This window comes from Parus major, chromosome 1 (assembly GCF_001522545.3).
Source record: "Parus major isolate Abel chromosome 1, Parus_major1.1, whole genome shotgun sequence".
NCBI lineage: Eukaryota > Metazoa > Chordata > Aves > Passeriformes > Paridae > Parus > Parus major.
This window is the reverse complement of record NC_031768.1, coordinates 90,184,231-90,199,915: the sequence shown is the minus strand read 5'-3', so window position 1 is coordinate 90,199,915 and position 15,685 is coordinate 90,184,231. Positions and strand designations below refer to the sequence as shown.

General features: G+C 41.6%; 1 protein-coding gene across 2 annotated transcripts; it reads left to right on the top strand.

Moving 5' to 3' along the window:
- Positions 1-467: 467 nt before the first annotated feature.
- LOC107206030 (beta-1,4-galactosyltransferase 3) lies at positions 468-14,962 on the top strand. Of its 2 annotated transcripts, XM_015631330.3 has the most exons (7): positions 468-1,015; positions 7,806-8,041; positions 9,682-9,872; positions 10,483-10,605; positions 13,299-13,403; positions 14,370-14,533; positions 14,630-14,960. In XM_015631330.3, the coding sequence occupies exons 1-6, from the start codon at positions 778-780 to the stop codon at positions 14,509-14,511; spliced, it is 1,035 nt and encodes a 344-aa protein (XP_015486816.1). In that variant the 5' UTR covers positions 468-777; the 3' UTR covers positions 14,512-14,533; positions 14,630-14,960. The 2 variants fall into 2 exon arrangements, with proteins under 2 accessions (XP_015486816.1, XP_015486808.1); XM_015631322.3 differs by having other exon boundaries at positions 469-1,015; positions 14,370-14,962.
- The last annotated feature ends 723 nt before the right edge of the window (positions 14,963-15,685 follow it).

Sequence of the window (15,685 nt, the reverse complement as noted above, 5' to 3'; positions counted from 1 at the left end):
TTCCACAAAATCATCTAATCAATCAGTTTGGAAAAGACCTCTGAGATTATCGAGACCACCCTATGACTGACCACCACCATGGCAACTAGCCCATGGCACTAGAGTGCCACGTCCAGTCTTTCCTTATACACCTTCAGGGACGGACACTCCACCACCTCCCTGGGCAATCCACTGCAATGTCTAAATTTTCATTCATCCCTCCCTGACAAGGTTAATAAACAATTTAAAGTGGACACAGCAGTCGGCTGTTGACCGAGGAGACGACACGGGGTCGTCGCAGCAGCCACCCCATCATCTTCCCTCCTCGCCCACAGAGGCGACCGCTGAGGGAGAGGGCGAGAGGACTACATCTCCCAGCATGCCGCGCGGCAGCACGGCCCGGCCTGTGCCCGCCCTGCCCCGCCCTGCATGCTGGGAGCTGTAGTCTCGCCGGAAGGCGGGCGGGGGAGGGCGGGTGCTGCGCCTGTGCCACAGCGAGCCCGTGCCGCTGCCCCGGGGCTCTGAGCGGGGGGGCCTTGGACAGCTCGTTCTCTTCTCCAGCCCGCCTGGCACTGCTCGCACCGGGAAGGGGAGGTCTGGCTCTCGGCGTCCTGATGAAGCCCAGGTAGGGGAGCACGCTGCCGCCTCAGAAAGTTGGAGGAGAAGGAGAAGGAGGGGGAGGAGGAGGAGAAGAAGGAGAAGGTCTGCACAGCGATGTAGCCCAGAACGTGGAACGGCAGCCCGTGGCACGCAGTTCAGTTCCTCGCCGCCCTGATCCTGGAGCATGGGCTAAAAACTATGTTCCGCTCCCGTGTGGAAAATCATTGTTTCCTCCTGTTTGTGTTTGTCTTCCAAGCAATATTTATCCTGATCCTTTACCGAGGTGGACCTTCGAATGTGTTTCGCGGGTTTTTAGACTCGCCTCAGGTGGTGGATTACTCGAAGCCCCATGATGTGTACACAAACCTCAGCTTGTTCACCCGGGCTCCCAGTGAGGACACCATGCCGTACTGCTCAGCGCAGTCCCCGGTCCTGGGTAGGTATGAACCCTCAAACACCATGGGAACGTGGTTTGAAAGAACCTCTTTGGTATGTCATAACCCTGAACGTGTCATAAATGTAAGTTGTATCTTCTTCAAACTTTGAAACAGGTGTGCTGATGTACTTACACTGACAGAATTTTATTGTGTTAGCAACTCGTGTTGTTTTTATTGCTTATGTGAGGAAAAGTGCTTTAATGACCTACAAATTTCTAATATTAAGAGTTGCAATATCATTACATAGATGTCAAGACTGCAGAGCAAGAGGGAAAACAGTGCATGGTTATAATATCAAGTTAGTAATGTTTTTTTTTGTTTCTTGTAAGTCCTTTGTAAAATGACCCAACAATTCAGAAACAGCATAATATTGACCTTTGACCATAACTCCTGGTTCTTGAGAGGAGCAAAATGTCTTTGCCTTATATCAAGCCTGTAGTTCAATATAAATTGATTAAGTTGACTTGAAATAAGCTTAAGTAGGATGTATGAGAATGTAGTTTGGCACCTTGCTCTTCCTAGTAATCTTTTAGTTTATGATTGTTGCACATCCTTTGGGCATAGAAACTTCTCTGTTAGACTTAAAAGTCTGGTCACAGGTTAATTTGTATTCACAGCAGTACCAAACCAGAGCTGATCTTTGAAGCAGCATTCATCCAGCTGTTGCATTACTAAAACAATTGAGAAATATTAAGTCAGTATGAAGTCAAACCTATAAAGCAGGTGTGTTGCCAATAAAGTGGTGATGCTGCTCAGGCAGTAGCGAATCCCTTTGACTCAGCCAGCCATGAATGGATTAAGTTCCATCAGCATGCACTTACAGCTGGACTGGGGCCACCAGCTTCTTAGAATACTGTGTAGTAAGTTGCTCTTGTCAGGTTTTTCCATACTGCACAGGTTCCTGCATGTCTAAATGTTGTATGCACCTAGCCTTGGACTGCTGTTCTAGGAAAGCTGATCACTGCCCATAAGGAGCAAATGGTTGACCTTGGTTCACGTGGAAGTTCTGTGGGAAGCCAGTGCTCTTGTGTCAAGTTGCTTATAGGTTGGAGAACTCTGCTAGGACCCTTTGGATGAGCCTGTTCAGACTGCAACTTTGTAATGATGCTTGTTCTTTTGAGATGTTTTCTTCCTTTCCCTGTGGCTTGCAATTAAATTAAATACACACAGTATGTATGATGAAATTGTAATATAGCTTTGGGTGTGTGTTTCAGCATTTCCCTCAGAAATGCCTCTACTAAATCCTGAAATCCTGATAGCACAGAGCCTTTTTGCACAGGTGCCAGGTGTCATGGCCTCAGTGCACTGCAGCCCTTTCAGTTCCAGGAAGCTACAATTCCTTGTTTCAGGCTGAATTGTTTTATTTGAAAAAGCACAGCAGAAATGTGACTGCACCTAATTTGTCTCCACTACTGATGAAAATCCTCTGTCCTAAGGAGTTAAATGAGATGGCTTTAGTGTCAAAAAGAAAGAACCTAGCAATTCCACAGCTTACCTGCAAACCATCAGATAAGTAAAAGTAGTGATGTATATGGAGAAAGCAGATGCAGAGTAAAATTACGCTAATCTGTGCTCCTAGAGCTGGGAAATCTTTTTAAGGACTCTTCTTCTGCCCATCACTGAGTGCTGAGAACGGGATTGTCCTGCAGGTGGTCTTAGGAGCTAAAATGGAAACATAGTGTTAGTCATAGACAGAAACAAATGGTAACCTGGCTGGGAGAAAAAAAAGCCAACCATGAGGCTGAGTAATTGTGTAAGCTTTGCTATATGAAAATACTGAGTTGAGCGTATGAACCATTGTTGAGGTGAAACACAAGTAATTTGGAGCACTGATAAAATTCAGCTTAAGAAAAATAAGGTCTCTGCTACAACTTAGCTTTTACTCAGTGATATATCCCTGTAAATATAGGGTGTAAATTATTACTTCTATCACTGCCTGCCAACCTCTTCTGGGTGTTTTGCTTTTTTCTTAACTGAGAAGTGTGCTATTTTGTGAGGGAGGTGTCCTTTGTTTTGTATGTGATGGGCACATATGAATTGAGATATAAATACTTTATAAATGTTTTGAATAGTTGTTGCCATCATCTCTCATGAGACTGATGTTTCTTGGAAGCATTATATTGGAGAGAACAATGCCTTTTAATATTAATTTCATAAACTCTATTAAATGAGATTTCAAATCAATTCTTGAGGACTCAGCCTCCAGTTCAGAGCTGATAATAAGTCACTGTGCCCACTCTAAAGTGTGTTAAAGTGCCTGGAAGGATGCCAAATGGCTTAAATGGTTTCTGCATCAGGGCTTTTATGAAGTGCAGCACTTCTTCCGTTTATATATGTAGTAGATCATTTTGATAACTATTTGAATGTAAATCAGCTTGCAGCTTATCTGTCTATTCCCTGTCTCCTGAATCTGCAGCAACTTGGTTCTTCCAGGGCTGTGAAGTAAGAATTAAACTATAATTGCTAATCATGTCTGCCTAAGAGGAGCTAGATTCCTGCTGACTAGAGGTACTTTTTAAACACCTAGTGGTGTCCACTGAATGTTTTGTGACCAATAACTTGAAAAGTATTGCAGGTATTCAGTGTCTTCACTAATATTGTGAATAAATTACTCGAGTTCCCTCAAACGTTAAAGTTTCTACACAAATAACCTATTGCCTGTTTCTTCCTCCTCTGTTTTTAGAAAAAGTGAAGTGCTTATATACCAGGTTTACACTTCATTAAACATAAAAGCTAAGTAGCTTTTAAATTCAAAATCTGACTGTCTTGCATGCTTGAGGAAGAAGTTTTGTGTTAGAAGACTTGGCTTTATTTTATTAATTCTGGTTTGGTTTAAAGTGGTACCTTCCTTCATGCATGGTATGTGCTGAACAAGTTGGTACGGCCCTCAAGGACTTTAATAGCTGAAAGTTCAGTCTGCAACTCTGCTGTTTATAATTTGCTCATGCTATGGAAGGATTTTTTTCCCAGCCCTTCTTATAGGAGTTACTGCCTTTCACTCCCATCTGTCATAACCTTTTCATGAGCAGGACCATCTGTTGTATTAGGTAGCTCCTGCTACATTTTCTAATGCTGCCAGAGTTTCTTCTCTTGGATTGAAAGAGAAATAAAAAGGTGGCAGTGCTAAATGCTGAGATTTATTTTCAGATGTCATTGAGGCAGCCTTGTATTATATCATTAGAAACTGATGCTTAAATGAAAGCTGTTCGTTTTTTAATTTTTTTCCCCAAGCACTGGTAGAATTACAGAAATCTAACTCTGGCAATGTTGTGTGGTGCTGCAGCGTCAAATGCAGCATTCACCCATGCTACTGTTCCTGTTTGTTCATCTCGTGTAAGTTCTGATTATTCTGGTTGGCTTTGGTAATTACAGCTGCAAACTCTAAATCTATAGCAAGGAGTTCACAGGCCCTGGAGTTATTTTCATAAGGTGGGATAGATACGGTCAAAGTCAATAAATCCCCTGATAGGCAAATATGTTGCCTATAACGTGAAGCAAGCAGGGAGTGTGCTGTCATTGGCACCAGCTGACAACACAGACAGGGAATTGAGAGATCTAACACTATACACTGAAGTTTCATATCCATTCAACACCCTCTGTGTGATGGTACAGGCACAGAAAAGTCTTAGGAACCAGCCCATGGAAAAACTGCTTGGATAATTCAGGCTGTTGATTCTGTACCTTGCCTCAACAGGGATCCTGTGCTTCCTATTATGTGTAAGATGGGTTTTTCCTGCTTTTCCAAGGTTGTGCTTTGGCAGTTTTATTTATCCCTGTTTGGTCCAGCCTGCAACTGCTCTGTTCACATTTGGGATTTAATTGGATTAGATTGCATTAGCCTTTTGTTAGTTGGACGGCAGGGAGACATGAGAGCCAGAATGTAGCTTGTAGCCACGGAGCATAGGGCAGCCAGAGATTTTGGGGATATAAGTCACACTGATATATTTTTTCCTTCCCTTGGCATATTCTAGATCAAGTTTCTGAGCTGATTTGTTTGAGGTATGAGGCCAGGCACCATGGGAGAACATGATATTTTGAAAAACCTGGAAAATGCAAATGTCACACTACTGAATGGTGTGCTTGGGTATGGAAGGAGATAGCAGGAGTGAAGCTGTTCATATTATCTTACTCATACCCTTACATTTAAATTAAGATCTTATTTTTTCTAGAATTTAAGGGTTATTTCTACAGAATCCTACTCTGCAATACAGAGTCCCAATTGTTTTATAGAAAAAAAAACCCTGCCTTTTTGGGAGAATAAAAGGGATTAATTCCCTTTCTTATATTTTTCTTGGTGCAATGATCTATAGTTGAAATCCCTGAATGTAATACTTCTTTAGCAAGCTCAAGTTGTCATCAAATCAGTGGTTAATGGTGCTTTAGTTGAAAGATCTGATAACTAGCAAGTCCATAAATCTAAACAGCAACATAAACTACAAGCTGATAACACTGTTGGACTGATACGTGGGGGTCTTAAAGGTAGAAAAGGAGCCTGTGTGCACAGAAGTAGGAAATAACATCATGAAATCTTCACTGTAAATGTGACCTAGATTCATAGCCCACAGAATGATTCTCTGAAGAGCCACCCTTCTGTTTCAGGTACAAATATATGGCAATGTACTCTGCTTTCCTGCTGCGGGTAATGCAGTGAAAATCCAGTTCTCTTGTATTTTAAATAGTTGGAGAAGGACTGAAAAGTGGTATTTAAGAGTCAGCTATTGAAAAATCTTGCTGACAAGCAAAAGTCAGGCCTTCTTTTTAAAAACAAACTTACAAACAAAATAAAATGAACAAAACCCATGCTGTGGGATTCAGACCAGACGTTTTTGACAGCATGAGAAATGGGATCAGTGGCTCTTCAGACTGACCTTCAGGAAATGCCATTTGTGTGTTCCTTGAGGAAGGAAAGGAGACATCAAATATGGGTTTGCTCTTCAGAAATGTGAGGCATACCAACTTCCTCACAGGAGCAAAGTGTTCCCTGTTCAGAATGGACACTTTGAATTTTATGGCAAATTTAGCCTTGTTCTTGATCTAAAAAACCTGCACCCAACCCAAAACCAACCAATCAAACCTCAAAAAACCCAAACACCCAAAACCATTGAAGGGCTGTTGCTTCCTTCTGTGTCAGTTCAACAGGATGTGGGTGTGGGCAGGCTCAATTTTTTTTCTGTTTGTTTTTGTTAGAATTGTAGCAGAGTTTTGAACATAGGATGGACTGGAAGAAGCATATCCTGGATTCACGTGCTTATTTAGTCTTAAAACACACCTGTACCTTCTCCTGCTCAAATCACAGTTTCTAAACACCAGGTCTAAATATTTGCTCTCTCTCAGGCTTCATTATCTGAAGGTTTTTGAGAGAATAATTTATTTCAGTGGTTTAAGAGGGAGTCTGACTTACAAGATACTGAAATCTGATTTAGGACAACCATAGCATTAGTTATCAGCTTGGAAAGAAAAGAAAATCTTGTTTATAGCTATTTAAAAAAAAAACAAAACCAAAAACCACCACCAACAACAAACTTGCCTTACAGACTTCTGGTGCAAAAAACCATTTTGCCTTTGGTAGCATGGCCTGCAAAGAACTTTTGAATAGAACTGTCCTTTAAAATTGCCAGTTTCTAATTATGATTTGGGTGAAAGTTTTCCCTAGCTCATTTAAGCACTGGATGTTAATCTTGTTTTGCATCTGTGTTTTAAAAGTTCACAGTTGTAGGAAACCATTAAGACACACTATGATTTGTGTATAAATACAAGTCTTTTTGCTAGTTCTGGAAACTTTTCTCACTACCCAGGAGGACAGGCATTTAGATAATTGTAGAATCTGTTTATTCATATTGTAACAATGAGATTTGTGTTAAAATGGGTATTGACACTTTATATGAATTCTTTTTCACTTATTACTGTATTTTTCCATCTGAAAATGGAAGAATTCATGTAAAAATGTGTATTTTTTTTAACTAGGCAAAAACTCTTGAACGTATCCAGTATATTTTGTATTTAAAAACGAAGTGCTGAGTAGAGGAACAATCATATAAAGTTTCTTTTGCTCTCCTGTGCCTGTTTCAGAAAATACAGCATCTTTCTTCTTTCTCAGTTCTGTCAGCTGCTTCTCCCAACATTTTAAAGTACTGCCTGCTTATCACAGTGTATAAAATGAAATAATATAGCAAATTCAGCCATTGTGGCGTGTGATTATAACATCAAATTGAACTTGAAATGCTTTTAAAGGTGGAGCTGACATTTCCAAAAGCATTTGTATTCATCCAGGCTTTAAACTGTTTTGGCCCTGACCTGCTGAATATCCACTTGCACATCTCTGTCCTTGAATCTCTTCTGAAAGAGGCTTAGAGAAATTTTCCAAATAGGTAGCAAAAGCAGATGTGTCTGTTCATTTTGAATAATTTTCAACGCTATTTCTTTCAGCGAATACATTTATTCAAGGATCTCATCTAAGCAACACAAGACTGCAGTAGGCAGCCAGTCCCAGGGAGAAGCAGCTGTGCAGCAGCCCAGTGAGACTTGCTGGCCGTGCCAGGGCTCAGGATGCCTGGCAGGCAGATTGTCCTCCTGGTGCTGAGCCGGGCACCACTCGCTGTGCAGCAGGGAGAGGTGGCCAGCAGGCAGCAGTGGAATTTATCACAGGGCCACATCTGCATGGGTTTTGTTAATTCTTCTCTGGTGGGGCTGCTATCTGAAGGAGCAAACATGGGTAGCTGATCTGGTAAGTCTGAAAAAAGGTGGAGAAACATCAATGGTCTTACTTGTTTTTTCTGTCTCTCGTTACAGTTGGTCCATTAACCATCACCTTCAGGGTGCTCCCTAGTGAAAAGATGATCATGAAAAAAAATCCTTTTGTTCAGTCTGGTGGCCACTACAGGCCACCTCACTGCTTTGCCCGCTACAAATCCGCCATCCTTGTGGCCTACAGGAACCAGGAGAAGTACCTTCGCCATCTTCTCTACTATATCCATCCTTTCCTGCAGCGCCAGCAGCTAAGTTACACTATCTACCTGATTCAGCAGGTAAATCCAAGTCAAATGTGCCTGCTGGGAAGCTCAGCTACACCACTTAAGGGCTGGGTTCTCAACAAGAAATGCCACTCTTCTGATGTGGAAATAATATTTTATGCGTGGGCTGAGAGGAGGTCAGATATGCTGTCCCATCTCCATGACTGCTAACGATTGAAATACCATACCACTTGTCAAGATCATCATTCTGCTATTAATTGGGTCTGTTGTGAGTTTTTTTCCTGGGGGTATAAATTTGTCACTAATTGGTTATGCTATTTTGAAAGTAAACCAGCGGGAGAAATGAACCCCCACACAATCACCTTGAGAAAGATTTCAAGTCAGAACTGTAACCTGAGAGAAAGATTACAATAAATGCATTAATACAGAAATACTGGCTCAAAGTGACAGAGTATAGACTGTCCCCCTTTGGGTCAGGATGGTGGTCACAGTCTGATTAAGTGATGGTTGCAGTGTCAAAAACAGTGGTCCTGTAGAAGGTCTGGTCCTCCTCTGGGTCCCTTGAGCAGTGGTGGTGTCCCACGTCCCCAGATGGAAATTATATGAGGTCAGGTTCAGATGGTACCTCCCCCAGGCCAGGGAGTTTCCCAATGGAGTGATGTAGTTCTGTGAGGGATGGAATATTTTTGGAGTCCTTGGAGTTGTTGCTGCCAATCAACCACCAAAAATCAGCTGTTCTGCTGGTGCCATTGAGTTCATGATGCCCCTTGGCAGAGACCCTTCAGGATAGGTGGGACTGCTGCTTCACCAGAGGGAGTTACCACAGCTGAGTCCCTGGTGTGAAAAAAAAGAAGCACCATCCTGCCTCGATGTTTTCTTATCTCTGCTTCTTTTTTCTTTATCTCGTTTAACACCCAACTGTAGCCTGAGGGATGGCTCTTTGCTGGGCAGCTGCTTCAAACGACCCACCATTAAGACTTTGTCTGAAAATGATGTAGAAGAAAGTAGAATACAGAGTTTGGTTACTCCCCACAGTAGCACTTTCCTTTTGTAATCCAGGACAGTGATAATTTCTATTTTCCTCCTTTTGAGATTTGCATGTGGTTTGTTTCTAGCTTGTCAGTGTGACTACTGAGAAAACCCTGGAGACTAAATGCTGAAGTGAACTGGATATTTTAGTCTGTATCTAATACAGACATGTGGCTTAGCCCTGCTGTGGGGCAGCCTGCCCAGGTCAAACAGCTTTTTGTACCTGAATGGTACAAAATCGACTGGTGTTGCAAAAGATCAGTGGCAAGGGATCAAGTTTTGGATTCATCAATTAAAACCAATAGTTTGTTGGGAGGGCAAAGAAGATTTTTTGTTTGACCAAGATATTTTTCTCATTTGTAACTTTTAGTAAACAGTAGTCAGGGAAGAAGAGTTTTTGTGAAAATGTGCACCTGAGGATTGGCTTATAGGTGTCTTCAAAGTCAGCCTTCTTCAGGTGCCAGCAGTGTATAGCCCCTGACAGCAAAGCTGAAAATTGCTGAGAATGTTGTAAAGAGGATGGATGACATTTTCAAAGCTGGGAGCATGGAATTTGCAGCCAGTACTGATTTATTCAATTGAATACAGCTTTTTGACTAAAACAAATTTTAACTGAGTTACCCTCTTTGTTGTTCTGGTGAAGAAATGTCGGTTTTCTTTTCCAGGTAGGGACTGGTTCATTTAACCGAGCAAAGCTGCTTAATGTTGGTGTCCGGGAAGCCATGAAGGATGAAGAGTGGGACTGCCTTGTCCTACATGATATTGATCTGGTGCCTGAGAATGATTATAACCTGTACATTTGTGATGAATATTATCCCAAGCACATGGCCAGTGCCATGGATAAGTTTCAGTACACGTAAGTGCCCCCATTTGCTTTCTGTGGATATATTTCAGTTGGTTCACTTTCTGTTAGAAAGTATGAGTGGGAACAGTAAAAGACAAATTTTATGAGGTTTTTTGTCCGTTAGTTTTGCAGTAGTGACTTCCTAGAAAAGGATATTTTTGACCCAAGCATGCAATCTTCAATGTTTCCTTGCCTGTAGTTCCCTGTTCCACAGTTAAATCAGCTTGACAAATGACTGGCAGGTTTCACTTTGACATTTCTTCAAGAAAAAGTAAAGGGTGGGAAGATTTGATCATGTGGAATATAATGTGGTAGGATACAGGTACTTTAAACTGATCCAAGATATGAATTTTGAAACCAGCTTTACTTTGGTCAGTTTTGGGGGAAGGTAGTGGGAAACAATGAAGGGAATGGAACATGGTGGGAATTACACTGGGTTTACTGTTTTGGGGTTTGGCATTGTCATGACAGTGCCTGCAACTATGCAATTAATGTATTGTGACTTAGATCACACTGTTAGTTGTGGAGGACAGGCATTAGCCTTCAGTAGTGAACTTTAGGTTTTTGTTGGTTGGTTTTTTTGGAGGGTGGTGTTTGTTTGCCTGTTTGTTTTCTCTTTTAGATTGCCATACAAATCCTTTTTTGGAGGTGTGTCTGCTCTGACTCCAGAACATTACATGAGGATGAATGGGTTTCCCAATACATACTGGGGCGATGGTGGTGAAAATGATGACATTGCTACAAGGTACATGCACAGGACAGGCTTGAAATGGATCTAAGCTGTCAGGTGAAGCCTAGCAGCACCCTAGAAAAGGAACCAAAGACATCATTCCTTAATGTGCTTGCAGTATCATTATAATCCCAAATGCTGTTGGTATTGGGGATTCTTAATGTCAGAAGATGCTCAGTACCAGTCACTGTGTGCTGGGAAAACAAAGCTTTCTCTTTTCTGGGGGGCAGAATGTTATTTCACATCCTTGTACCTTCAGTTCAAGGGGTTATAACCACTTGTAATTGACAAGTGCCTCCACTGATGTTGACAGCCTCAAGGGAGGAAAGGAAACCTGCAAGCTTGACGAATAAGAAGGTACTTAACTAATTCTCAGACAGCTGGGAATTTAACTTAAGTGCATTTAGGCTGCTCCAAGTGTTACCTAATCACTGACACTTGGCATTAAGGAACACAAGGAATTCTATCTTTTGTCTGCAGTGCTGGGTGATGGAGGAGCCTGTGTACCAGTGTGAGTCAGTGACAGCAAGAGTTGATGGTTTTTCTTGTACTTTGGTTACCATGGCAGCAGCATTCTATAGATGAGTTTAGTTCCAGGTGCTCTGCCTAATGCGAATTCTTCAAGTACAGAATCATGGCTGCAGCTTCTCTATTCAGCTTTGGAATTGCACCTTTATGATCCAGCACTGAGGCAGGCTCATGGGGAGTTAATAAAACTGAACTAACCATGGAAGCCTTTGTTATTTTGGTCTTGCATAATGTGACAAGTTACATGGGCTTTTTTCAAAGCAGTATTCATCTGGGAATTGAAAGCCAGATTTTTCTAACATAGAATTCCTCCTTTGCCTTTCAGAGAAAACCAACTAAAAGTTTGTATGGTTGTTTAGAGAGTCAGCATTTATGAAAGGAATAGAATGCCAGGAAAATAGATCTTTACATCAAGTACTACAATGCTGGGTCTATTCAGCTGTTCTTAGTACAGCTTAGGCGTCTAATTTGGTTTTTGGTACCCAGGGTAGTCATGCCATTTATGCATAGGAGTGCGCTTCTTTGAAGAGAATCCTGGAAGGCAAGTGAATTATATAGCTCCCAAAATAGCCTTTTCTGGAAGGGAATTAGAGCCTATGTTTTCAGAGAAAACATACACTAATGATTAGCAATGTTTTGGCCCAGAGATACATGGAGGCCATGGACAACGCTTGTTAATGATTTATTCACATTCTGAAGTCTCAACCTGCAGAAGTTAGGAATGAACTGGCTGTTCTTCAAGACCAGCTGGGATCAGGATTTTAGGAGGTGCTCAAGCAAATTCTTACCATGTCGCAAAAAAATTAATGAATCTGGTTTTTTGACATTTCAGTGTCCAATTTTAAAAAATTCTGTGCAAAAATGAATTCTTTTTTCCTGGAATACTGCTTATTAAAAGCAGAGTTAATGAAAAAAACTGCCAGCTGCTACTTATAGTTGGCAGACTGCAGTACTCTATAATACAAGTTGTAGCAAATACCAGGATCTACCTTTTATTAGAAGAAAACACTATTCTAATTAGAACCACTCATGTGTTAACATTTTCAACTACAGGAAAATCTGTTGGGCTTTTCTTAACAGTAAATGAATGTATTAACGGTTCAGTTTTAGTCTCATTTGCAATGCAAAAAACTGTAACAGCAAAGCTAGTTTAGTGTTCTTGCTTTTTTGTCTCTTTATCATTGAATGTGTCATAAGCTTATATTCAGAAAGCAAGAAACTTTGTCTAAAACTCCATCTGAAATAATGGAATTATAACACTGTCAGTGAAGTGTTATAATCATCTGATGGCTCAAGCCGAACAAGTATTTTCAATTCTGTAGCCTTTCAGCTTTATAACATTCCTGCTGTATCAGATCCCAATGGAATGCAGTCAAATGCTGCAAACATGCCAGTTAGATAACCTCAATTGTGCAAACATTCATTCTTATATTCACAGGAATTTTCTCTGCCTAAGGTCTGTCATGTGATAACAGAGGTTTGGTAGCCTTAGCACTATTACAGGCACTTTTTATTGGCAAAGTAACATAGATGCTATCGGAAGTGGGTTGTGGGTTGCTTGAAAGTCACCCAAAATTCTGGGTTTAGAAGCTCTGTTCTGTAATTCTGAGCTTTCAGTTCCTCTTTTCTTATCTAACTGTCCTGCAACTGAGTTTACATATGTTTGTCTGGTGCCTGTATTTATCCCTAATCTTTTATGAGCCAGTCGAATCAGGCCATCTGAATGACTGGCACTTCTCAAAGAATAGAGAGGCTTAATCTGGTTTTGAAACTCAGGACTGGCTTCTTTTCAGAAACTGAAAGTTTGAGGTCTCTCTTTATTTATTTTTTTTTTTCCTTAAAGTTTAGGTGATGGACCTCTAGGCAGCAAAAGCTCTGCTCTTAGGAGCAAGTGGAATAATGACTGTTTGTCAGACTCAGGGGAACTGTTCTGGAATGTTCTGTAGGTTGTAGTTCATTCCCTGCTTGCTCTAATCCCCTTGTGCCCTGTCAAAGTGCACTGCAGCTGGGAGCTTTCTGGCCCAAGCCTGGCCTAGAGCCCACTAGAGAAGATCATGTGGCCCTGTGCTGCTTCTGCGCTTTGTTTTTATTGCATTAGCACTGAAAATCATCTCTGACCATAAGCCTGGGAGTGGCATCTTTGTGCCTAAGCAAACACTTTTGTTTATGGTGTTTTAAAGGATTCACTTAGCAGGAATGAAAATAGTCCGGACATCACCTCACCTTGGACGCTACCGAGTGATGGACTACAGTGAAGAGACAGAGATCCAAGAGCCTTGGAGGAGGTACCTGCTGGGGCTGGGGGCTACTCTGGGTCTTGTGGCAGGTTGGCTGTGGCTGTCATCTTCCCCAGCACCCGCTACATATGGCCCCATGTCACTGCTGCTTTTTCTGCTTTAGGAAGGCTTTTTAAAAGCAGAGCCCAGTCAGTTTCAACTGAATCATTCGGCTCCTGTCTTCACATTTGAAGGGTTTCTCCTGGTTTCCTGCCTTTTCTTTCTATTGTGAAGGGCACATGGCAGCTAGGAAACTAACACATGAGATTTAAGGATTATACATATATTATTATATTAATAATAAACATATATAACATTATATATTTACAGGAAGTAAAACTTATAGGAAAAAATAACTGCCTCTCTTGTAAATAGGGAGATTTCAGTTTGAAGAGGCACTGTGTTACAAGTTCCCAATATTAAAAGCTTGCTGTTCAGTCTGTGTGGAGTTACAACATGCCATTAAAATAGCAGAAAGCAATATTGTAGTTTGAAGACATGAGAAAGGTGCTATGAGAGACTTTATCAAAGACTGTTTTATATAGAAGAGCTGGAGGAGGGTGTTGGGTCAAGTGTGGTGGAGGCTTCTCATACCGACAGTGCAGATTTCTCTTTATCATCTCGAAACTCAGGTTTCCATAACAACCCTGTCAAAAACCTACCTACAGCAGCCTGTGTACACCGTGGCTGCAAACTTCTGCGTTGCACTCCCAGGTCTCTGTAAGCTGCTGACAGCTTCGTGGCATTTGGAGACTGTAGATGCTACCTCACTGGTCTCCCTCTCTGATCAGGGTCCAGTCCAAATTGTCCGCCTTGTTTGGAACACTCAGTATGAACTCGCTCTAATCGGTTCAGTCTGTATGTGGGAAGAATTGTCTCAGGGCTTTTCTGCCCTCTGGAAGACTCTTTCTTCTGCAGCTTGAGCTGCAAATGTTACCTTCTTTCTTCTAACTGCAGGTATTCTTCCTCCCTCAGGCCTCCTTCCCGACACAACACCAGGAAAACATGGAAAGCTGATGGAATGAATACATTACAGTTCAGGCTCCTTTCCAGGACTAAGCATCCTCTTTATACCAAGATCACTGTGGACATTGGATATGCTCCTCCATTTTCTTAAGAGACTGAAAACAAAAGCAGAGGTTGGGTGCCACATGGGCATTTAGCCAATCCTTCCCGTTTTCCTGTGGAGTCTGCCCCACCTGAGATTAACCCTTTTGCCTTTCACTTTTCTTCAGACCGTTTCAGATTTAGAAGAGGCTCCAGGAACAGGATACGACAGATACTGAACAGTCTGTGGCTTACCTAAAAATCATCCAACTCACTGTAAAACTGACTCCTGAGCCATGTCTCTGTGACAGTAAGCTGATCCAGACTTTCTGGAACCTTTGTTCAGTAGCTGGATAGCTCTGTCCTGCTTTGTACTTAAGTGTTAATTGGGATGCAAGCCATTCTGTCAGATTGGCCTCTGACGTGTTGTATTTTGAGAAGGTGTTGAAGCCAGCTACAGTTCTAAAAATAACTTTTGTGAATTTGAGTAAAATAAATGGAGTTATGTGTTTGGCTTAATAGTTTTACATATAATACTGAATAAGAGTGTAATAACAAAGAGAGTGTTGCCCTGAAACCAGACAAGCCAGAGTTTAAATCCATGATAATTTTTTTCCTGACCCAAATCACCATTGTTTAAATTACTTTATTTTAGCTGCAAGGAATGCAGACTGAATGGGACCTGAGGCTGTAACCCCCTGCTCAGGGCAGAGAAATTAATCTACTACTGCAGCTGTTGCTCAGACATTAAGTATTATTCAAGGCAGAGCTGTCTTCAATATAAAATACTTCTGAGAAATTAAATACTAGTTTTCCTTCTAGGTCAAACATGTCAGCAGTGGAGCCCTGACCCTGGCAGGAATGCATTTGTACTTACCTGACTGTGAGACTGACACAGTCTGCCCAAACCCTTGCCCTTGCTGTAAACTTTCTCTGCCAACTCAGTCTGTAGCACTGCCTGCCAGATCTAGTTATTTTGAGCATATGACACAGGGTATTTTGGCTTTTTACTTGAAGATACCAAAATGCCTTCATCACTGAAAAGCTACACCCATGCCACTATACTTAAAAACATTTAGTTTCAGTCTTCTCCACAACTGGAATAATGTCCTAAAACAAACTCCCCCAAGCCTGGCTTCGCATCAACACGTAAAGACAGTTAAATACAATGCAGTAAGTCAAGTGCTCCAACCAAGACTTGTGCACAGACAGATTCAGCAGCACAGTGGAACAGCTGGTTGTCC